Source organism: Pan paniscus, chromosome 7 (genome assembly GCF_029289425.2).
Source record: "Pan paniscus chromosome 7, NHGRI_mPanPan1-v2.0_pri, whole genome shotgun sequence".
Taxonomy (NCBI): domain Eukaryota; kingdom Metazoa; phylum Chordata; class Mammalia; order Primates; family Hominidae; genus Pan; species Pan paniscus.
In genome coordinates this window covers 51,187,642-51,211,885 of record NC_073256.2, presented here as the reverse complement: position 1 = coordinate 51,211,885, position 24,244 = coordinate 51,187,642, and the positions used below count along the sequence as shown (strand labels likewise).

The window sequence follows — 24,244 nt, the reverse complement described above, 5'->3', positions numbered from 1 at the left end:
TAGTGAGCCACCTGTCAGGCAACACTACCGTAAGGTCATAACCTTTATGATGCTCATGGAAGCAGACGTATCCCATTTAAAATGAAATGCCAATCTCCTTTTCCTGCTGCTTTTCAGCTCAAGGGGTGGAAACCTTTTCTGTTTACAGAAAATTGTTACAATTTTTATTACTTAAAATGATATGAATTTGAAAGTTATAAGATAAAAATATCTTATGATTTGACCTCCAGCTCAAATGTTTCTACCATAAATTATACAATAGGTTGCTAGAGTCAGATTTGTTTAAGAATGACTTGCTTCTTTTCTGTCCAACATGGTCGCTCCTGCCTGTGATCCCAACTACTAGGGAGGATGAGGCAGGAGGATTGCCTGAGGTCAGGAGTCCGAGACCAGCCTGGGCAACAGAAGGAGACCATATCTCTAAGACGCTGGGAGAAAAAAGAAAACAGACTTGTTTCTTTTCTTTCTATTTCAGTAGTTATTTGGAGTAAAATAATTTAGGTTTAATGCAAAGGTCAACTGTAATCTCAATAATAATTAGATTTAAATTTTTTTATTGACTGAATGTTGGAGCTGCAACAGGTCTTACCCATGAATTTTATTTATTTAATTTTTTTATTATACTTTAAGTTCTAGGGTACATGTGCACAACGTGCAGGTTTGTTACACAGGTATACATGTGCCATGTTAGTTTGCTGTACCCATTACATGAATTTTATTTTATACAAGAAGAAAAAAAGTTATTGGGAGGTAAAAACAAACAAACAAAAAACCTGCTTAGAGTCACACAGAAATTAATTTCAAAGTCAGGACTGGGAATCACATCTATTTCTCCTTCTTTTTAATTAATTTCTACAAAGGAAAGCTCTTTAGTTGCATACTGCCAACTCAGATACACACACTTGATTAGATAGTTTAGACTTTCTCTCGCCTAGAGCCGTGAATGATGTCTGTACCAATACCTCACTTTGACTGTTTCCCTGGACCATTTCTACTTGAAAGTTTACTCTTTAATGCTCCCACGACCACTTGTGGTCACAACTCTACTTAATGGGCCTCTTTCTGAAAGATATTCAGAGACTAATATTCATATTTGGACTCCGTTATTAAACAGCATTTTGTCAAACTAAGGGAGCACACGAAATGTGTGCTCCAGAACCCAACAACTTCCCCCGAGAACAGGCTGGAGATTAGACGCTACCTGAATTGTGGGAGCATTACAATTAGCTTTATTGCTTACATAGGAAAGTATAGAATAAAGAAACTACAGAGGATAGGAAGGCAATGTATCCTCAGGAAAGAAGACTGTCACCAAAATGGGAATCGCCCGAACATTACTGCAGTAGCTCAAACACAAACTGTACCAAAAATTATCAGTATCTGGGAATCAGGAAGCCAAGGTTACATCCTGTTTTAATTTGGAGAATTAAAAGCCTGGGACAGGGGAAGGAGTAATTATTAGGAAACAGGAACAAGAAGGCTGCTACTGTCTGAGTTATACTCTGAAATATGATGACTAGAAAACCCTCGGTCCAAATATGGTGGCTTATTTGAGAGAAACATATATTCTATTTGATAGCATAATCCATGACCTACATGTTCTCTTAAACAATGTAATAAAATATATATACTATGCATGCTGGGATATTTGGGGGTAAAATGAACTCATATATACAGGAAATTTCATCAAAAATAAAAAGTTGATAGATAAATGGGTAGACACTCAGTAAGCAAATATAGGAAAATATTAACTGTAAAATCTTGGTAGTGGGCATAAGTTTGTTTACTGAATAATTAATTCACCTTTTCTGTATGTTTGAAAATTTCATAATAAAATGCTGGAACTTTTTAAAAAATTTTTCGTGGTGTTTCTGGGTTCATATATGAAAGGAGCCTATCTTGATATACTATAGTAAGTTTTATTATAAAACTCATTACCTATGCCAAACAAACAAAATAATCCACCAATGCTACATTTAGTAACCTCCACTTGCTTATTTTTTTCCTCCTCTGCAACATCCCCCAGCCTCCACCCATCACTACCTCTTTCCCCTACTACTTTTATTTTAAGGAATTGATTTTTAAGATGAATTTCAAAATTATATCAAGGGTAAAAGATTCATATAATTTTAACCATTATCTAATGACAATGAGGTATCTTTATATGGCAACCATTAATTGCTATAGAACATCTAAGAGCTTTTTCTGTCCCCCTCCCCTCACCCAATATCATTTTTTTATTGAGAAGGGATTTTCCTTAATGCTATACTTCGATCCCTGGGGAATTAGAACATCTATGAATAATGTGACTTGAGAAAATGTAAAGTTCACATTACTGAAAAAATCTGAAAGGTTAGATGCTAAGCTTACTCTGTTGAAATCAGTAGAATCCTTGGGTTATTCAGGACGCTCCCATTCTGAACACACCTTTTCCAGTGGTCAACTGGTCAGTGGACCCTAAGGCCAGAGGCTCCAATGTGAAGGTTGAGCTTCTCTGCTGCTGGATTTTCCACCCAGTGATTCATACAGATATTTTATAAACTATTAAATATGTATGATGCAGTACAAAGCCCCTCTAAAAGCATCTGTATTTAACTAAATCATGTCCCTGACAGCAAGAGGCATGCAGAGCAATTTAACCTAGCAGGAAAAGTACTTCTTTTACAAATTACTGCAGTGCAGAGCTTCAACCATATGCTTCTTTTTGCCCCCACCCCCCGCGCCCGAACACATCCAGTAAGAAAGGAACGGCTTAACTTAATTTGTTTGAAATGCTTTTAGATAGGATTCTAAAACAAAACATAAGTCTTTAGAAGTGTTTCTCAAAAATTTTACCACCTTAAGGCTTTGCCACTACTCTGTCCCTAGAGATCAGAGAAATAACCCAGCCTCAGGTTAAGTCTCCTTAACCTGGGGTTAAATACCTGGAATTAGCCCTGTCTCTTCTATCATGCTCTTCCAAATGTCTACTGCTGTTTACTGACTGACATCAAAGGCATCTAAAAAGTATCAATGTACACCTAGATCCCCCATATACTTCTCTTTCACCCTAAAAAAGATTCAAAGAAAAAAGTTTTGGATGGAAACTTCAGGGCACATCAAAAGTTAAATGATTGTTACCCATTCACAACCTAAGACCAAAGAATCTAGTGAGATAAGAAGAACCAATTAAGCAGTTTTCCAAGGTACCTAAGCATTTGGCAATGCAAAAGAATAGCAGAGGGATCTCTACATTTTTAAAAAACTGCAATGACAATGTAAAACATTTTTAGAAATCTCATGCACAGAATTAACTGTGCTCCCAGAGACAGGTGGTTTTACAATAACCTGTGGTGGGGGAAAAATGTATTGAATGAGTACAAAAATAACTAACTTACTGTCAAAAAAAAAAAATCAGGGCTAAATGCTTGAATTGTCCAACTCAAAATGAAATGGCATGACTGTAATTCAGCCAACTGATCAGGAAATGTGCTGTGCAGCATTGAAATGAACTTCTTTTCACAATCTGGCAGGTACAAAATGGAAAACCTCAGGATGACCTGCTTTTCAAAAGCAGTAGATTTCAAATTTTAAGGTCACTGTACAGGGTGTAATAAAAATAGCTACCATTTCCAAAGACCTAATCTGTATGTTAATTTACTTAGCTACCCATCCACCTATCCATCCAAAAGATGTTTACTAAATGACCGTATCTGTGCCAGGCATTGTGCTGGGGTTTGTAGATTTGGTAAGAGGAAATTAAAATAATTTCCATCTTATAGTTTTCCTTTTCTTCTAAAGTAACAAGTGCAATCTGCAGAAAGTGAAGGCATGATTTGAATTTTTAGAGTGGTAAGGTCTGAGTCACCTTAGAAAATGGAAGAGAAGGCTGACTGTGAAAAACAGAAACAGGTCAGACATTGTGCCAAGTAATATATATACATCAGTTCTTATTTATAATCTTTACAATCAGTATGCAAAGTAACTGATATTGTTCTTATTTTACAGATGGAAAAAGTGAGAATTTAAAAAGATGCACAGATAACCCACAATTACATAGCTAGTAAGTGGTGAAGCAAAGATTCAAACCATCTGAACTTCAAAAGCCATTTTTTTCTGTACCATTGTACAATATCTTTATACTGATACAAAGTATGGAAGAAGACTTTCAAAGCATTTTTTAAAAACATCAATTACATAAGAGATCATTGTTTTTGTTGTTGGGCTCTACAATAAAATTTTTATTTGGACTTACACAAGACTCAACAGGAGGAACAGAGAACAAAAGAAGAAAACAAAAAGTGATGATGAGAATGTACATGTTCACATACATATTACAGTTTCTACTTTGGACAGATTTATTTCTCCGATCAGTTTAGCTTTTTCCAACACCAGGATTTAATGTGGAATATTAGGCTGTCAACTTAATTACGCTATGTGTCTTAAGTCTGGCCATGACGAAACCAAACCATTTAAATGATGTTGCTAGTAAGTACATGAATCAAAATAATTTAACATAGTAAACAGTATGATGGCCCTCTGTTGCATAATTCTTTGAGCATCAACAAGATGAAGGAAGAAGGCATGCCACAAACTCAGTTTAGCAGAAAAATGTGATTTCTCTCTTTCATTTTTTTAAGAGTTTTAATCAGTATTTGAAAGCACCATACAATTACAGCAAATTAGAAATTAAAATAAAATGAAAAAGGAAGATCAGGTCAGTAGTTACTGTTTCCTCTGCCACAGATTTCCCATTTATTTTTAAGAATGTATGCTTTTTCAAAGTTTTTCCACAGACATTCTAGGTTGATCCTGTCTCTGCTGCTTTATGCAACTTTTTTTTTTTTTTTTTTTTTTTTTTTTTTAAGACAAGATCTTGCTCAGCCTCAAACTCCTGGGCTCAAGTGATCCTACTGTTTCAGCCTCCCAATTGGCTGGGACTACAGGTACACGTCACAACACCTGGCTAATTTTTAAAATTTCTTTGTAAAGATGGGATCTCACAATGTTGCCCAGGCTAGTCTCGAACTCCTGGCCTCAAGCGATCCTCCTGCCTCAGCCTCCCAAAGTACTGGGACTACAGGTGAGAGTCGACTCACCTACAGACTAGTGCTCCCAGCCTTAAGCAACTTCATTCATTCCTTCAGTTATTTTTTTAAGCAAGTGCCTCATATGTACCAGGACCTACCCAAGACTGAGAGAAAGAGGAAGGAAGGCACTGGGGAAAGAGATTGCAATCGTTTCTGCTTCTGTGATATTTAAATTCTAGTGGAAGATTTAGTTTTCCTAATCTTAGGTGGGCACAAAGGCAGACTTCAGAAGTAAGAGTCCATAGTCTTATAATGGATTCTATTTGTGCAGTTGACACATAGTGGAGTCATTCTTTTTTAATGAGCCTGTCAGGAAACACTGTTTATTGTATATGCATGTCTAAGTATCTGAAATTTTCCTTCACTCCGGATCCAGTTATGGAAATGTTTTCTTCTGATAGTGTTTTGTTTGATTAGTGATAGAAGAAGAATGCAGAATTCAATTCCAGAAGGGATCATGCCCAGGCAAGAGGCCTTTCGAGGTACTGGACAATTACAAGCAGAAAAACATAATCTGTCTGTTTCCATTCTCGGTAACCATCAAAACAAAACAGCCACAAAAGCAGACTAGGCTGTCATAGTAATTTAATGATTGCATTTTTTTAAAGCTGTTGTCTTGATTGTTTTTGGTAGATGGATTAAAATAAATAAATAAAAGAAAGCATTAATACAGTTTATTATTATCTTTTTGATGAATTGAAGCCTTCTTATTTACTGGTGATACCAAAGCACAATTTTAAAGTACAGTTAGTCAGATTTCCTGAATTGTTAAGGAAATGTGTTAATTTCATAGAAATTCTAAAATATCAGCATAAAAAAGTAGTCAAAAATCAAAGAGAAAAAAATGAATTACATGCATATAGATAAATATCTGATTTAAAAATTTGTTGCTTATAGACCCTGGGTTAATTAATAAGGAAATTCTACAGGACTCAAAGAAATAAGTGTTAAACATTTTGACTAAACATGAGTCCTGATAACAACCCAGCTCTGCAAAATCATTGGCATGTCAAATGCTAACAAGGATGAGAATGAGTTTTAGAATTAAACTTACAAGCTATCATCTTTCTAAATGAATGAGCTGCTCAGAGATGAACTGATGGTAACTAAAGAAATCAATAATAAAATGATCAGGATGAACATCCTGTATCATATTAGAAACAATTTTCCCTTCTTTCAGTTAATTCTGATGAAAATATACAAGGCTCTAGAGCAACAAGTTTCTCATCAACATCTAAATCAATTTGAATTTTTTATCCTTACGATAGAATCATAACACTGAACATTGTCACTGTGTGACATGTCCATTTTTTTTTTTTGAGATGGAGTTTTGCTCTTGTTGCCCAGGCTGGAGTGCAATGGCGTGATCTCAGCTCACCGCAACCTCTGCCTCCCAGGTTCAAGCAATTCTCCTGCCTCAGCCTCCCGAGTAGCTGGGATTACAGGCATGCACCACCACACCCGGCTAATTTTGTATTTGTAGTAGAGACGGGGTTTCTCCATGTTGAGGCTGGTCTCGAACTCCTGACCTCAGGTGATCCGCCCGCCTTGGCCTCCCAAAGTGCTGGGATTACAGGCGTGAGCCACCACGCCTGGCCAGTGACATGTCCAATTAAGTCACGTCTAGTGAAGAAAAGAGTGTATACTTCGATGGAACTCACTTGTTTTATATTAACGTGGCTTATTTTAAAAGGTTGCTAAAATGATTTTCACTTTAAAAATCGGTTTCTCTTGTTTAAATACTATTTTCTCTGATGCTCAAAAATAAAACATTACTTTTTAATGCCATAAGTTTATAAACACTTTGAAGTCAAAAGTATAAATATGCATTATTTACTTTGCTATTAACTTATTAACACAGCATTTACCTTTTTCATTACAAATTGAATAATTTGTTATACCACTAAGTTACATGGAGCATTAGATATTATGTTAAACAAAGATCTTGTTGCTATTGTTCTTAAGAACAAGTGTGTCCACCCCCAAAAAGCCAGTGAATTCTGTGCAAATTAAAAGAGATTTTTTAAATGAGTAGTAAATCAGGTCCAATTATGAGCAACGGAGTCTCAAAGCGTCCTAGATTAACCTCACCAGAACGTTCCATGTTGAATTAAGCATGCAGTTTGGTCAGCAAAGATATTCTTTTTCTATATCTTGTTTATATCTACTATAAATACCATAAGCATTCCATTAGCATTAACCCAGTGATTAATGCATATGTCATGGACTCAGGTTCTAATCAGTGATAATAACTGCCTACAACTATTTCCACAACTGTTCATCTCCCAACTCTTTTACCCTGACTAACAAAGAAATGCCTACTAAAGTCTAAGAGTTCATGTAGTTACAGGAAACCAGATGCATTATTTATAAGGATGCAGAGGCTAGAAAGTTCGGCTGTGTCGCTTACCCCAGCAGCAGTAGGCTCTAAGCTATTGGCAATAGGACCATTGCCAGTGCATTAGAAGATGAGATAGAAGGGATCCCTGCCAAATAAAATAGCTAAGTAATAACAAATGTTAAAAAAGGAGAGCCTTGGGGGTTGGAAGGAGTCTTGAGGTCACTGTTGAAGCACAATTCAGGAGATCACCAAGCTTTTGCACTCAATACAGAAAGAAGAGTTGTAATCCCAATTAATCCTTTGTGTCTTATCTTTCTTGAGTATTTGCTTTTTAATTACAACAATACATTCTTTTTTTTAAAAAAAGTTACTACAGTATCTGTACATAAATGAGAAATTACAACTGGTATAAAAGAGGTAAAGTGCACAGTATGAGATTTCAAGTTCAGATATAATTAATTGTGTGTTTGTATGGTCTGCCCTGTTTAGAAATCCATACTACTGTTTTAGTGATCCAGGAAAAATCAGTATTTTTCTTCTTTGATTTCAAAGAAAAATAAACCCAGACACAAAACGCTACAATTTCTTATTCTTCATGTGTTCCAACTGATATATTGCTACAGGCAGATACCTGTTGTGGCTTTAAGTAGATTTTGAGATAGTGCCATTCAAGTTTCATTTTCTGTTTAATTATCGTCAGTCAGTTGGAATTTACACCACAGCACAAGAGGCTGCATGCTTTAAATGTTAACAACAGCAGGGATGAGAATGCCATCTTGCCTGAAAAAAAAAAAAACCTAAAATCTGACAAAATAAGTCAATTGAAACATAGAAAAAAGAAAACTTAACATAGGGATTGTTAAAACAAATAACCTTCCATATCAATCTGAAACTTAAACTAAAAGCTATGGTTGTAGTCTGCTTCTCAAAACTGATCTGAATGTTACCATCAACTTCAAACATGAAGTAGCTGAGGCTACATATCACATGGTGTGTTTATTCTTTTCTTTGAATAACCTAAGCATTTCAGATGTTTAATGCATATACCTTTTATCTACAATGTCATTCTCATCATTATCTCTTCATCCCAAATGTGTGCGCACTGGGAGGTAGAAGGGATGAAGTTTGTGGCATTATTTTTAAATTATCCAAGTATCAAATAAATATAATTTGGTACCTAAAATTGTTCTACCTTTAACACCTTTTATCATACTAAATTGGTGTGTCTATTTCTGTATCTTGCTTAGGAAACTGGGTTCATAAAGCAGATTTGGTCATCTCATTAGGGAAAAAGGACCATTTCTGAAAGTAGCTGCAATTATCATTTGCCCTTTAAACTAGTAGGATAGAGGTCACAAGAAGAGCTTTCTGAGCTCAAGAAGTGTTCTTCTGAGCCTTCAACCTCTACCATCTGTGGGTGAAAAGAATACAGGATGAAGAGTCAGAAAGACTGAGGTTAAATCCTGCTTCTACCACTACTTGACAAATATTGAATTGTCTTGAGTATCAGTCTCTACATCTACATAATGGGACTAACAATATCCATTCTCAGATGAAAGCATCTGACACATAGTAGATGCTTATTAAAATATATTATTGTCATCTATTATTACTATTAAAGATAATAAATGAAAAATCCATGTTATTGACACTGTTGCGGCACTTCTCTTGTTCCCAAGCAAGTGCCTCTTCAGCACTACAGAGAGGAACAGCGACCAGTTAATAAGTAGATTCTGAAATAATTTGTAATAATCCTATCAAAGGAGAAACTGATTTTTATAAATTACCATAAAAACAAGTATTTATGATAAAATGAAAAAAATCTTCCAGATATAAAAAACAGAAATAAATTTAAAATATACATAGGTAGAATGTGAATGCTTCTCAAAATGTTACAAGTTCTCTAATAAATATTATTTAAGCCAATGTTAGTTTTTTAAAACTTTGATTTTAAAATACTTAAATATCTGTGCCCATGATTTAAAGTGAAGGTGGTTTTCTTTTCATTGTAAATGTGTACAACTTAAAAAATGATAATCCAACAAAAAAATTCATTAACTCACTGTGGATATTGACATCCATTTAATAAATACTCCAGGGGAACTGGCATAGTAATAAGTTATGCGAATAGAAACACAAATCAACCAAAATTCTTCCCTCTAGTATTTTACATTCTGGTGTGGGAACTGATGTGCACATCACTATGGATAAGAAGTGGCAAGACTGTGGTTCAAGCAAGAGCTATGGGACCACCTAGAGTGAACTGCTGGGGACTAGAAGATAGTCTAACATCTGAGTATAACTACAAAATAATACAAGGTTTGATTTTACTCCTTGATTGGACAAAGAACATTTTTTATAATTTCAGACCATTATTTTAATAAAATATACCCAGGTCTTCACTTCAAATAAAAAGGAAGGAGAAGAGTTATGACATTTTGAAAATTGAGACTACAGCCAACTCTATTCTTCATGAAGACCTTCTCCACCAGAAGTTTTTATTAGACTAATTCCTCGGTGCACTATTTACCCAAAAGATCACAGCCAATGTTCTAGAAACCTTAAAAAATAAGCAGGGGCTGGGCGTGGTGGTTCATGCCTGTAATACCAGCCCTTTGGGAGGCCAAGGCGGGTGGATCACTTGAGGTCAGGAGTTTGAGACCAGCCTGGCCAACATGGTGGAACCCTGTGTCTACCAAAAATACAAAATATTAGCCAGGTGTGGTGGTGCACACCTGTAATCCCAGCTACTCAGGAGACTGAGGCAGGAGAATCGCTTGAACCGGGTAGGCAGAGGTTGCAGTGAGCCGAGATCATGCCACTGCACTCCAGCCTGGGTGACAGAGCGAGACTTCATATCAAAAAAAAAAAAAAAGACAGAAAGTTTTATTATACTTGTTTCTGTGTGTACACATGTAGTGCATGTTACTTTCCATTTTTCTTCATTTTTTTCACTAAGCTGAATGAGTTTAAATATCAGTCCTCTTTACAGGCACTGTAAAATCATTTTTAAAGGTCTTAATAAACCTCTTAGGTATCTTTGAATCATCTATTTCCCTCCAAACCTTATCTTTGTTTCACATACAGTCTCATTTGCACACACAAGGTAACTCTCCCACCCCCATAATCTATGTATCCTAAAACATACCCAGGGACCCTTTGTATAGTTTATTTTCTCACAGATAACTTGGAGAAACTCTGAACAAAGATGTATTTATGCTGTGGAACATTAGGGAGGTGAAATTAAGAAGTTGGTATGAGAACAGCAGAGGAAAAAAATGCATCTGGATCAAGTAAGAGAAATGTACAAAATTTCTGAAAAATCTATTATGGCCACTTAAATAATTTTCTCTCAGATATATGTAAGGCTATGCCTCTTCGTATCACATTTCATCATAAAAATATCCTGTTTGACAAGGCAGGTTCCTCCTGGTACATTTCATCAGAGCTGGGGCATATTAGATTTTACAGCTTAAAAAAAATGCAGCAACAGCAACTTCCTTTTCATAGCTTTGTAGACTGAGAATTATTGAAAAAAATCTGTTCTCAAAGCTACATTATTTGTGAAAGAAATGAATTTTTATAGGCTGATTCCATACGTAGATTTCTAGGTTAAAATGTAGGACAATATTTGTGTAGAACATTAAAAACTAACATTTTAAATATTTTGTCATGCAGAATTTTATTTTTTAACATACCTTAATTCCCATTTGTAGTTGAAATCTTTATCAAATGGCACAGAAGCTTCTTGTCAGTTAGTCACTGCTCTTAATACATGAATTTTAAGAAAATTGAGGGAGGAATGATCATACAGGCAAAATTTTTGTTTTATAATTTTAACAGATTAATTTACTTTACTGGATTCCTTGATTATAACTAGGCATCCTTTTTAAAATTTACCACTTCTCTCTTCTTTGGATCAACTCAAGTCTTTAAAAAATAAAAATTAAAAAACAAAACTAGTCTTACTTAATGAATAAAACAAGTTCACGAAATTGCAAGCTGGGTATGGTGGCTCACGTCTATAATCCCAGCACTTTGGGGCTGAGGTGGGAGCATTACTTGAGCCCAGAAGTTTGAAACCTGTCTGAGCAACATAGTAAGACCTTGTCTCTATTAAAAAAATAAAATTGCAACCTTTTCATATACACACATTTCCAGATGGCCTAAACAAAAGTATCTCCTCGGATATGTAACATAGCCTTTGCAAATCCATCTCTGGATCAAGGATAAGTGTCTGCTCATCAACAATGATTCAACTTACCATACTATAGTCATGTTTTTCTAAAAGTTTCTAGTTATATTTCAGAAAGTTCCCCAAACTATTTTCAAAATGCTATTTAGTGTAAATTAATTTCCAGCACCTTCAATCATCACTAATCTTTTATTCTTGACGGTAAATTATAGAATGTCATCATCTTTTAAAATGAGATAAATTTCAGGATTCTGATTTCTTAGTAAAATGACCTATAAATATGAAGTAGAAACAACAATTTGCTATTTTAGGAGACAGACAACAGTAAAATAATAATAATAAAAATAGTAATAATAATAATATTTTCTTTTTCTTTTTTTTTTTTTTTTTTTGAGATAGAGTGTTGCTCTGTCACCCAGGCCAGAGTGCAGTGGTGCGATCTCAGCTCACTGCAACCTCCGCTCCCAGGTTCAAGCAATTCTCCTGCCTCAGCCTCCCAAGTGGCTGGGATTACAGACATGTGCCTCCATGCCTGGCTAATTTTTGTATTTTTAGTAGAGACAGGGTTTCACCATGTCGGCCAGGCTGGTCTCAAATTCCTGACTTCAAGTGATCCGCCTGCCTTGGCCTCCCAAAGTGCTGGAATTACAGGCATGAGCCACCACACCTGGCCAAAATTTTCTTTTAAATTACATAACCACAAATGGCTTCTCTATTTTCTTTTTTCTTTTTTGAGACGAGTCTTGCTCTGTCGCCCAGGCTGGAGGGCAGTGGCGCGATTTCGGCTCACTGCAAACTCCACCTCCCAGGTTCACGCCATTCTCCTGCCTCAGCCTCCCCAGTAGCTGGGACTACAGGCAACCGCCAGCCTGCCCAGCTAATTTTTTGTATTTTTAGTAGCGATGGGGTTTCACCATGTTAGCCAGGATGGTCTCAATCTCCTGACCTCGTGATCCACCTGCCTCTGCCTCCCAGAGTGCTGGGATTACAGGTGTGAGCCACCGCACCCGGCTGGCTTTTCTATCTTAAGGAATATTACAAAAAAATAAAAACTTAATTTGAAAGTCTTCCTCTTGCCATATTTTACTTCCCATTATGATTATGTGTCATTATGCACAATTAATCACAATTAAACTTTTTACTTTGCTGCGAACTCCTTCAGCCCAAGGACTATTTCCTATTTATCTCCCCCAATCATTACACCTCCCACCTCCCACTTCCCAAGAAATATGCATACACGTTTCCTAGCCTCATGCTGAAATACAGTAGGACCTGGTTATCTATTCATTTTCATTAAAGAGAGGGAAAGCTTTGGCCAAGCGCAGTGGCTAACACCTATAATCCCAGCACTTTGGGAGGCCAAGGTGGGCAGATCACTTGAGGTCAGGAGTTCAAGACCAGCCTGGCCAACATGGTGAAACCCCATCTCTACTAAAAATACAAAAATTAGCCAGGCATGGTGGCACGCACCTGTAATCCCAGCTACTTGGGAAGCTGAGGCAAAAGAATTGCTTGAACCCGGGAGGCCGAGGTTGCAGTGAGCCGAGATCACACCACTGCACTCCAGCCTGACGACGGAGCTAGACTCCGTCTCAAGAAAAAAAGAAAAAAGAAAAAAGAAAAAAAAAAAGAGAGGGAAAGTTTTCAGTGATCTAAGGATCAAACAGCAAAAACAGGGCCATCCAATTTTAATTCACCTACATTCACCACTCACTTGCTACTTGACCTTAAGTGTCACTTGGCCTATCCCTATCTATATGTTACTTTCCCTACCGTTGAAATAATGAGAATAGTCCAAAATTGCTTTAAAAATTTAAAGGAAAGACTGATTAAATTTGTGATAATTACAAATACAAATTTCTGCAACATTTCACAAAGCCAGGCATTCTCTCTCTCACTCTCTCCTTCTGACATTTCTTAAAAAGCTCTTTAAAGTTTGGTATTCACTCAAGAGGTAGTGCTAGAATACCTCAGCAAAGAACAAACCAGAGAGCCCATCGTTGATGGATAAATTCAACCTAAACACCAAACCTGAAATCAGAGATGGTTATGGACTTGAATAAAGATGAGCATAGCTCTAGGCTATAAGCCACAGTGACCCAATTAATTGGTTTTTGAGAGTTTGCTGACCTTTGGTAGACTAAGAGATAAAATGAAAAGTGGCATTCCAACACTTTTGATGATTAGCTAAACTATGTATACACAGCAAGTTATTAAAGAAATGAATTAAGTATTCACAGCTTGTATGGGAGGTGCATTATAACAGAGTGGGACAGAGAAAAGTGGAAGATGCCCACAGATGAATTACCGGAGTTGTTATTTCGTTTAAGTTTAAATGGTGATGTCTATAAGTCTGATAAAACCTCAATCAGTGTTATCTCACAATTGAACAAGACCTGGTGAGTTTTCTATACAATATTATATGGAATGGGCTAAGCACGCTCTTTTTCTTTCCAAATTGAAAACAAAAAACACCCAAACCCTAATCAACATACAATTACTCTGGTAAAAGAAACTAGGAATTTTTCAAAATCTCCTCAATCATGGATTTTTTTTAAAGGATCCATATCAAGTACTCTGACTTTTGACATCAAAGGTAGAATATTTTACAGATTTCAAAATGCTTCCCATGCATTCTAATTTCAAAACTGTAACTCATTTCTCTACGTTTTTCTACTTTCTTTCAAAATGCAGAATTTCCTGGGTTAAAAAGAGGGCACTGTTAAGAGTAATTATAATGGCTCATAGGTACTAATGAGTCTTTTAAAAAAATGATACTGCAATTATATTCAGTTTTCCAGCTTATTATTTTCTTCAGATTGCTCATCCTGCTTAGTTTTGTCTGCCCAATGAAACACAATTTTCAACAACACCTATTTTTAATTTTCCTTTAAAATTCTGTTACTAATACCTATTTTCTGATTTTTCTAAGGTTGTTTGCTTATCAGTTGTCAATGATTGTGTTGTTGTTTTCCTGTCTAGCTCACTTTTCCCTTCTTTTGCTACAGAACTCTCCTCTCTGTAATGATTCTACACCATGTGGTTCCCATGGGGCTGAGCCCATCTGCCCTCACTAACCCCAACACACACAGCAGTGGATATGTGCCCCAGCCCCCACTCAGCTGGAGGCATTAATCTCCCTGGATGCAGTATTTTAGGGTCAGACATGATGCAATCAGGGCCAATCAGATTCTTCCCTAAAATGTGCTGTTTAGATAAGGAGTAGACTTTCTCTTCTTTTTAGAACTACCTATTTGTTCTTTGACTTGGGACAAGTCACAGATTTCTGAACGTCAAGTCCCTCATCCATGCGATGAAATCTAAGCCACTGAGTTGTATAAATAAATGACTCAAAATAAGAAAATATGCCTTATAAAATGTAAAGTATGATGCAAGTATCAATGATCTATATCTATATCTATATCTATATCTATATCTATATCTCATACACATACACACACACGCACACACATATTTTATGGTCCAAAAGAATAATTCTGTAAAGCGTTAATTTCAACCAGTACGAAAGGTCAAAGCTTAATCAAAACTTTTTAGATTCTCTCCTCCATTGGTGGAATGCAATGATAGACAGTGAATGACTTTAGAAAGGGCAAAGGCAGAAGTGAAGAAATAAATTATACTCACAAGCAGTATTGTTTAAAAAAGAAAAAGAAGATATATTCATATACAGAATAAAAGAACCGATTGTGAAGGCAGTAACTTGCTTGCACCTATGAATGGCTATAATATACGAGCCCCAACTCTTGCACCAAGTCACTCTAGTATCCTAAAAATCTGTAACTAACTCTCCAGCCAACCAAAAAGATGAGGTAATACGAGTAGGGCAATTTTCTTTTTGAATTATTATTTTATTGCTATATGATGCATGATAATTTGTTTGTCATTCTCCACAGTGGGCAGAGCCACCAACCCATGAAAAATGCCATGTTTATGGAAATCTGAAAACACAATTTGCATTCAATTAAAAGTAGCTCTCCAACAGTGGCAGGAGAGGTTCACATGTTATGACCAATAAACATCTGAAATTGAAATGGCATTTTTCCAGCTAAGAATCATTTAGCTAAGCTCCCAGAAGTTTTTTTCTACCATAAAAGCAGGTAAGTCAGTTACAACTGAGGGTAGAATGTAAGAGCCATGGGTCTAAATTCCACCAATGGACCACCCAGATCTGGTCCAATCTAATCAATACATATTAGTGTGCTATTCCCAAGTGAAACCGTTCTATCTCATTATGACAGAAATGTCTCTGCAAAGACATTCTTTTCCTTCAGCTAGCTTTTTTAGGTGCCAAATTAAAAACTGAATTGTTCATTTCATTCAGAGATTTCATGGAAGACTTCCTGGATTAGTTCCTGTAAAATGAAGCCTTAGCTGAGAATATATAATATTTTGAAAAGACATAGTGATTTCCTGGCAAAGAACTGTCAGCATCATCACTTAGGCTAAAATCATAAACTCGTTTCCTTCTCCAACAATAAGGGCATTTTCCAAAGTTGTTGAAGTAAGATGTAGAGACTCTCTGACTTTTATTCTCTTTTTAGAGCCATGTCACTTTTCCACACACTAGCTCTCTTCCATACATGAAGGGACCACCTTAAAGCAAAGTTGTGCTAAATGATATACATGCATTTTCTCACATTAGACTTCCCAATATATGTTTAAAATAAATAGCGTTCTTCAGACCTAGAAACTGAATCTCGGGGCCAGGCATGGTGGCTTATGCCTGCAATTCCAATGCTTTGGTAGGCTGAGATGGGTGAATCACTTGAGCCCAGGAGTTCAATAGCAGTGTGGGGAACATGGCGAAACCCTGTCTCTAAAAAAAATTACTCAGGTGTGGTGGCACACGCATGTAGTCCCAGCTACTAGGGAGGCTGAGGAAGGAAGACGGCTTGAGCCCAGGAGGTCAAGGCTGCAGTGAGCCATGAGTGCACTACTGCACTCCAGCCTGGGTGACAGAGAGAAATCCTGTCAAAAGAAGAAAAGAAAAGAACAAAACAGAAAAGAAGAGGAGAGGAGAGGAGAGATGAAACTGAGTCTCAGGGAAGTCACATAATTTGTTTAAAATTATACGGTAATTAGCAGCACCAGAATTTATTTCTTTTATTATTTTTGAGACAGGGTCTCTGTTGCCCAGGCTGGAGTGTAGTAGTGAGATCATGACTTACTGAAACCTCAATCTCCTGGGCTCAAATGATCAATTTGCTCAAGCAATCCTGCCACTATGGCCTCCCAAAGTGCTAGGATTACAAGCATGAGCCACCGCGGTTGTCCTCAGCATTAGTATTTAGACTTAAGAGCATGAGTCCACTCAGCATTTGTGCTCTTCCCATTTCATTCACCTGCCATGCTTTGACGTGTAACATGAAGATCACTTGGGTACAACTGGCCCCAGACAAGTCATTTACTTGAATCCACCACATATACTCCCAATAAACTTGGTGCCAAAGGCTACTTTTCAATCCACTCACAGAATCCCATTTCTTTCAATAGTAAGGGCTTTTTCTTTGAGGCAGCAAAACGTTATGTGACATAGCAGTCCACTGCATTATCTGGGGTTAAATGCTGCTGTGTGACTTTGGACAACATATATCAGTTTCAACGTACAGTGTAATAAGTTTTCATGATAACCATGAGTCATCATCCATGTAAAACATCTAGCACAGCACTTGGCACACAGTAAGCCTTCAATAAATGCTTGCTGTTATTCATATTTGAAACAGATATTACCACTTCAACTGTTTTCCCGGGATTTATCTTGATTTTCTTTCCTATTACTATTTGTTAGATTTTCCGTTTTGTTTTCCTCATTTATGTATTAAATTGGAATGGATGGTGCTTAATTCAGCAAAGTGGTTGGTATAACAATTTTTTATGGTATTCAACAGAATTGTCTGCAAAATGGGGCTACTAGCAGCTGGCATCTCCAGAAGAAGTCATTAAGGCTTGTTCCAAACAATCACTTTACTTCTGCTGATTCTATAAAAGGAGCAGCAAGAGAGTCCTATTGACTGTTTTGTAAGGTTCAAGTTCTTCTCCTAAAACTTGTCACTTATATGTAATAGAAAACTCATTTAGGCAATTATTTATAAGTTTTTAGTCACAGATGCCTCATTTACAAAAAACAAAAGAAAATAAAGAAAATTATAATTTTGATCTTTATTAGATTAGCATAAAGAACTTAAAAATATAATTAACAACTCTAAACTAGTGAATGAACAATGGAAGTTTCCAATTTCCAAAAATTGAGTAGTAAAAATTGTCTTACAAAGGCAAGGACTAAGAACTTTGATATTTCACTAATATTTACAAGTGGTAGGAAAAATAAACAGAAAGGGGGCAAAACCGATAATGTGTTTGTAAATGAAAAATCCCTTAAAAACCTCCAGTCAAGAATGATTTCTTTATTGTTACAGTGACCTATAAAATATATTTCTGATTACTATTTAAAAACATGAGAAAAATGCTTATAATATATTAAGTAGGTAGAAGGGTAGGTGAGTGACTTCTATTTTCTTCTTTTTGTTTTTTTCTTTTTCTTTCTTTCTTTTTTTGTTTGTTTTTATTTTAAGAGAGACAAGTTCTCGCTCTGTTGCCCAGGCTGGAGTGCAGTGGTTCAACCATAACTTAGGACAGCCTCAAACTCCCGGGCTCAGGTGATCCTCCCACCTCAGCCTCCCAAGTAGCTGAGACTTCAGGGCTGCCACCAGGCCTGGCTAATTTCTTTATTTTTTATAGAGATGAGGTCTCAATGTGTTGCCCAGACTAGTCTCGAACTCCTGGTGTCAAGCTATCCTCCCTCTTTGGCCTCTCAAAGTGCTAGGATTACAGGCAAGAGCCACCATGCCTGCCCTTTTTTTTTTTTTTTTTTTTTTTTCTTCTAATCCAACATGAGTTAAAGAGGAAAAAAGGGAACTTTGGGGGCTGTGAAGTCAGATCCATCTCCTCTGCCTATATCTGTTTGCTCTGAAAGCCTCCCCTGTCTTACACTGACCCCCAAATCGCAGAGAACTGTTTAATACATAAAATGTTTGCTGAATCCATACTACTTCAGAGAGGCTTTTCAACATTTACTTTAGAAAACACCAATGTCATTAGTTCAAAGAATGTAGCCGGTACAGGCACAATCACATTAGAAAAGCAGAGTTCGCTTTTCAAATACAGGGATTTACTAGCATCTCCTTGCTGGCTAAAATAAAGTGAAAAGAAGTCTATTCTTTGAAGCTGATTATTTTTGACCAGGCAAACTTTTCTGAGGCCTTTGACTTTTTTATATATTTGGCATTTTTGAGTTTGGCTTATTGTTATTGCTGACTCTTCAAGGTTCACCTTCAGCCTTTACTAAATGGAGATATTTGTACCTCACAGTTGTTCCCTGCAATGCAAGTCCTGCGTGTGGCTGCCTTGAAATGGACTGTGTGCTTCATGCTATTTTCATTATTGTAACTAAGACTGGACCTGGTTCCTGCCACGACTGGTTTATATTTTCAAACTGAAGAGCATATTTTCATGAGATTAAAAAATGTAATAAACCTGCCAATGTACCCGCTGAATCTAAAATTTTTAAAAACACACTAGGATTAGTAAAACATGCATATTGTAATTATAAAGAAACAAGTAAAACAATAGTTAATATGAAGAAGTATAATGAAAAAGCCAAAGAAGAAAATAAAATGGAACACCAAAAGTTAAAAACCAAAAACAAAAGCAGCCTTGGTTTTACCTATGGCTTTTCTCTTTCGCTAACACCTCACAATGAATTGGTTAGGGAATCTTGCTGGCTTGACTTTCAAACTATTACAGACTGACTATTTTTTGCCACCTCTACTGCTACCAGCCTGGGCCAGGCCACTATGCTGTCAGCAAAAGCCACCTAACTGGGATCCTGGATTCTACCCTTCCTCCCAGTGAGTCATTCTTCACACAGGAGCCAGAGTGATTCCATTAAATACCAATGTCCTGACAATGGTCTACAAGGCACTACATGCTCAGACCCCAGGGTCTGTGGCCCTCATCTTCTATATTTCATCCCTTTGTTCCTTCTACTCCAACCCCACAGGGCTCCTTATGGTCCCCTACACGGCACATGAGCCATGCTTTTGCCTAAGGGCCTTTGTACAGCCTGTTCTTTGCCTAAATACAGTTTTCCCAGATGTTTGTTTTTTTGTTTGTTTGTTTGATTGTTTTTCTTGAAACAGAGTCTCCCTCTGTCACCCAGGCTGGAGTGCAGTGGCACAATCACAGCTCACTGCAGCCTCAACCTCCTGAGTTCAAGTGATCCTCCCACCTCAGCCTCCCAAGAAGGTGGGACTACAAGTGCATGCCACCAAGTCCAGCTAAGTTTTCAATTTTCTGTAGAGCTGAGGTCTGACTAATGTTACCCAGACTGGCCTCAAACTCTTGGGCTCAAGCAATCTTCCCGCCTTGGCCTCCCAAAATGCTAGGATTATAGGCATGAGCGACCATGCCCAGCCAGTTTCCCTAGATGTTTGCAAAGTTAACCCTTCACTTCTTTCCACTTTTTGTCCAAATATCAACAATTTAATGAGACTTACCTTGATCAACCTAATAAAAATCACAAGTTTCAACTCTCCTTATCCCCTCCCCTCCTCTACTGTTTCTCATTTTGGGACTATGTAGCACCTTCTAATATATCGTGTTACTAGTTTATTATATTCACTGTTTATATTCTCCTAATAAAATTAAGTTCCACAAAAAAATGTGTTCATGAATCAATTCAACCATATTTACTGAGAACTTACCATGACCCGGGGTGACTGATGTGTGAAAATGGCACATTGAAATATTTTAATATCATGGTACACAAAGCTTCCTTTCTTAGTTTTAAACCATTGCCAAATATCAAAAACTAATTCTACTGAGAATTAGGGAATGGAGTCAGATTTCATAATTATTTCTCTCTCAGTGATAATGCAATGAATAGAAACATAAACTGAGAGATTTATTTCAGTTCCCCAAAGCTTAGGAAAACCAAAAGTATTTTTTTACATTCCCAAACTGCTCAGATATGCTCAAGGATAGTATCTATGGTCCCATTGATGATAGCATGAAGGGTTCCAATTACAAGAGTTTCAATAACTTTATTCAATGAATTACACAGGAGAGAAATTATTTCCAGACAAAATGCCAAAAAAGAAAAACCTAGTATTTGCTTCTGCAGAATAAACACTTAAAAAAAAAAAAAGCTCAATGTGATTCCTGGATGCTAGCTATATAAAATCCATATAATTATACTAATCTTTTTATAAGTAGAATTAAAAAACAAATAGCACAAATTCCCTGGCAGAAATTATCATTTTGGAGGATATGATGAGAGCCCTTGGAACACATAGGAAACTAATTTGGCCCTTTCTAGCATTTCATTTCCTGTTTGATCTCACCAGGCTATTGCCATCAATCCAGTTAAATGACGCTTTATGTAGTTAAAATATAGCCAAAACACCATACTTCACACAATAAAAGATAATTTTATACCATATAGTTACAGTTCTAGTATCACCAACCTGGAGGGAAAGGCTGTAACATCAAACAGGATCTATTTAAACAGATTGACAAAACAACTTAAATTGCCAAAAGGACAGACTTTCTTTTCATGAGTTTTCCTACCCTGCTGATAGCAAAAGGAAATTGTTCCTTCAACACACTCCCCAGATCGAAATAGAATAACTAGGAACATCTATTTATTGAAGAGCTTATCAAACTGAGAAATGCTTTAAATAAGGAGCTAGCATAAGGAAGAGAAAGACTGTAGTTATAAGTTTAATTTTCAAGGTTTGACAAACTCCCCTGTTGAGTATCAAAATTTAATACGATGATATTCTCAATTTATAAGTATCAAAAACTCTTTATACTAGTCCTTGCTAATATTTTAAGTTCCCCCGACATAGCTCAAAACCCCAATCAATCTAACAGTTATAGAAGTCCACAAGCACAAAGCCCATTTCACATTAAATAGACGAAAACTAATCTGAGATCTTGCCTAGGGGCTTGCTTTCAAACATTTTCATAATTAGTTACTTGCTATCAAATTTGAATTAAGGGCATCTATATATAGTTTTCTTACTCCATCACAGCTAACTTTATATGAGAATGAAGAAGTTTTGGAACGGAGGCTCCAAATAGCTGGGTATCATGCCTCAGGCAGTTGCTGAAGGCATCCAGAGAAGCTGAAGAGACACACAATGTGCTCTACTGCTTGCCAGGAATTAGGCCTCAGAACTTGTGCAATTATTTCTCAATATTCAAAGCCACCAGATTACCCTAAAATTAATACATTTGTGGTGTATTTTAATATTCTTATGTATATTGGGAGGACAGGATGTCTAGTTGTCCTTAAGCATATTAGGAGGCCATTTCTACTCCAAACAGCAAATACCACCTATTGCCAAACTCAATACTCTGACCCTTAATAGGGGCAGAAGATAGACGTGAACATGACCTTCCAAAGCAGATAGTGCCTTGGGTTAAAAACCAGTGAATAGAATATTTAAGTATACTTACATGAAGAAGTATTTGCTCCTTCTGTGGATACTGATATTCTAATGGGAGACTCTATAAAACATAAAAGTGGAATGAGGCTTTATTGAGTCATGCTGCTTGGACTCATAAATTAGAAATTTGCCAGGCTTGGGTATCGCCTAGTAAAAGAGTACTAGAACACCGTGCAACAGAGAAGCTGAAGCATTTATAAGTCAGAATGCAATACTCAAAGACCACAAAGGAATATTACCATAGTCTAGACCCAAAGACTTTTAAAAGGGATGAAAATGGAGTCAATCCATCTGTAAGAATATCCCACACACCAAGCATTATCTGAACTTCTAAGAGAGACTACTCTGAGGAGATACACACCACAGGTGAGAAAGAAAATTCCTTCTTTCAGATGTGGTCTTGATTTTGAGAAAACATGAAACCAAAGAGAATAATCCCCGGATTCCAAGAGAGTGAAAGCCAATTTTCATGCATGCCAAATAAATAAACAAACAAGATTGAGAGTATTTCCAGGCAACTTGGATCTGCATAAACATCCTGACCAGAAAGTGCTGAAAAGTCCATGCAAACTCTGCTAGAGCAATAGAATAATTACATTAGGATCAAACAAACCATGCTAATTAAATAAATCATACAATAGTTGGGGATATCTAGTAGCAAGATTTTCTCAGGTAGCAAAGATAAAAGAAGAAAAAACAGTCATTAAGTACAGAGAGAATGGAAAATATGACTCATGCAGAAAAAAGCATGGAACGGATGGGTTTTCATTAGTAAGAAATAAAGAAGTCTTAGTATCAAAGAAGGATTGAAAGTCAACAGCCAGAAAGTTATCAAGATTCAAGTCACATATTAAGAAATAATAGTTATAGTCAATTTCCCAAGATAAGTTCCATATAAATGTAAAAGCTCTTTTTTTCCTAATGGCATTTACTGGAGTCAGATAATGAAGTCCCTATATTACAGAAACATGTAAATGAAAGGTGAAGAAATTTAGAATATGTGATTTTTTTTCTTTTTTTCTCTCTCTTTTCCTCTTTTTTCCTTCCTTCCTTTCCTCAGAAGAGTAACAACCTCTTAGACTCCAGGATCATACCATTCCGCAACACACATACACTTATATCTTAGTAATGACATATGAATATGTCCTAAATATAGCTAAAGTAGTCTAGGATACAGAGATGTTTAGCTTTTATGGTTTTAAAAAATGGCTTTGAAGGGAAGAGGAAACGATGGAGGTAAGATGGAAAAAGACATGTTGATTATAGGTCATTCTATAGTTTCAACAAGGTACCAGCCATAATGAAAAACTCAATGAAGCTAAAATATTAAATGTGGAGTAATAAAAAGAATATTGAACTTGAAGTACCTTCTCTTCTACTTCCTGATGTATATGACTTAACATTTCTAATACTTCAGTTTTCTCATCTGTAAAATGAGGAAAAATGATGTCTTGTTTCACAAGTTTATTGTGATTATCAAATGAAATTTAAGAATTTTTGTAAAAGAAAAGGCACCATGCAAAACCAAATTACTATTGTACCTCTGAGATGAATTTCCAATCTTGGGTCTTCAAAAATTTTCTTCCAAATAAAGATTAATTTTTAAATGTTCTAAGGCTCTATTAATTATAGAATTACAAAGAATAAGAAAAAGTTAAAAAAATGAAATACATAGAGGATAGATTAAATTCATAGCTTGTGAAGAAATCAATGAATTATGGTTATATATGCATTGCTAGAGTTGGGTTCTAAGTTGCTAATATCTGCTCAGACTATAAGTGCTATCAGCAAATACTACAGGCAAGTGAGAAACCAACCAAAACAAAAGACAACAGCATTTTAAAATGTCAGGCTGTAAGTCTTTTTGTTTTGTTTTGTTCTGTTCTGTTCTGTTTTGTTAAGTTTAGCGATCCACAACTGATTATTAGAAACCCAAAGGTCACAGATCAGATGTTGACAAATTACCCAGGAATACACTCTGAGGGGTGAAAGAGTAGAAGGCAGCTAAGAGAATCACCTGGAAAGACATAAAAACTGAGCTTGTAACTCAGATATATCTCCTTTACTTGCTTAATGTCATTAAGTTGCACCTAGATATAGATTTCTT

The 24,244-nt window shown here is 36.3% G+C and overlaps 1 protein-coding gene across 14 annotated transcripts in view; it reads right to left on the bottom strand.

Moving 5' to 3' along the window:
• NRG1 (neuregulin 1) overlaps positions 1-24,244 on the bottom strand; it is a 1,128,445-nt gene that overhangs the window by 131,291 nt on the left and 972,910 nt on the right. For 9 of the 14 annotated variants that reach the window (XM_063607166.1, XM_055116444.2, XM_055116440.2 and 6 more), the window contains exon 5: positions 22,148-22,198. The exons of the other annotated variants lie outside the window; for them this stretch is intronic. In XM_063607166.1, coding sequence (XP_063463236.1) covers positions 22,148-22,198 — 51 coding nt within the window. The remainder of the gene's footprint in view (positions 1-22,147; positions 22,199-24,244) is intronic. 14 annotated transcript variants of the gene reach the window in all.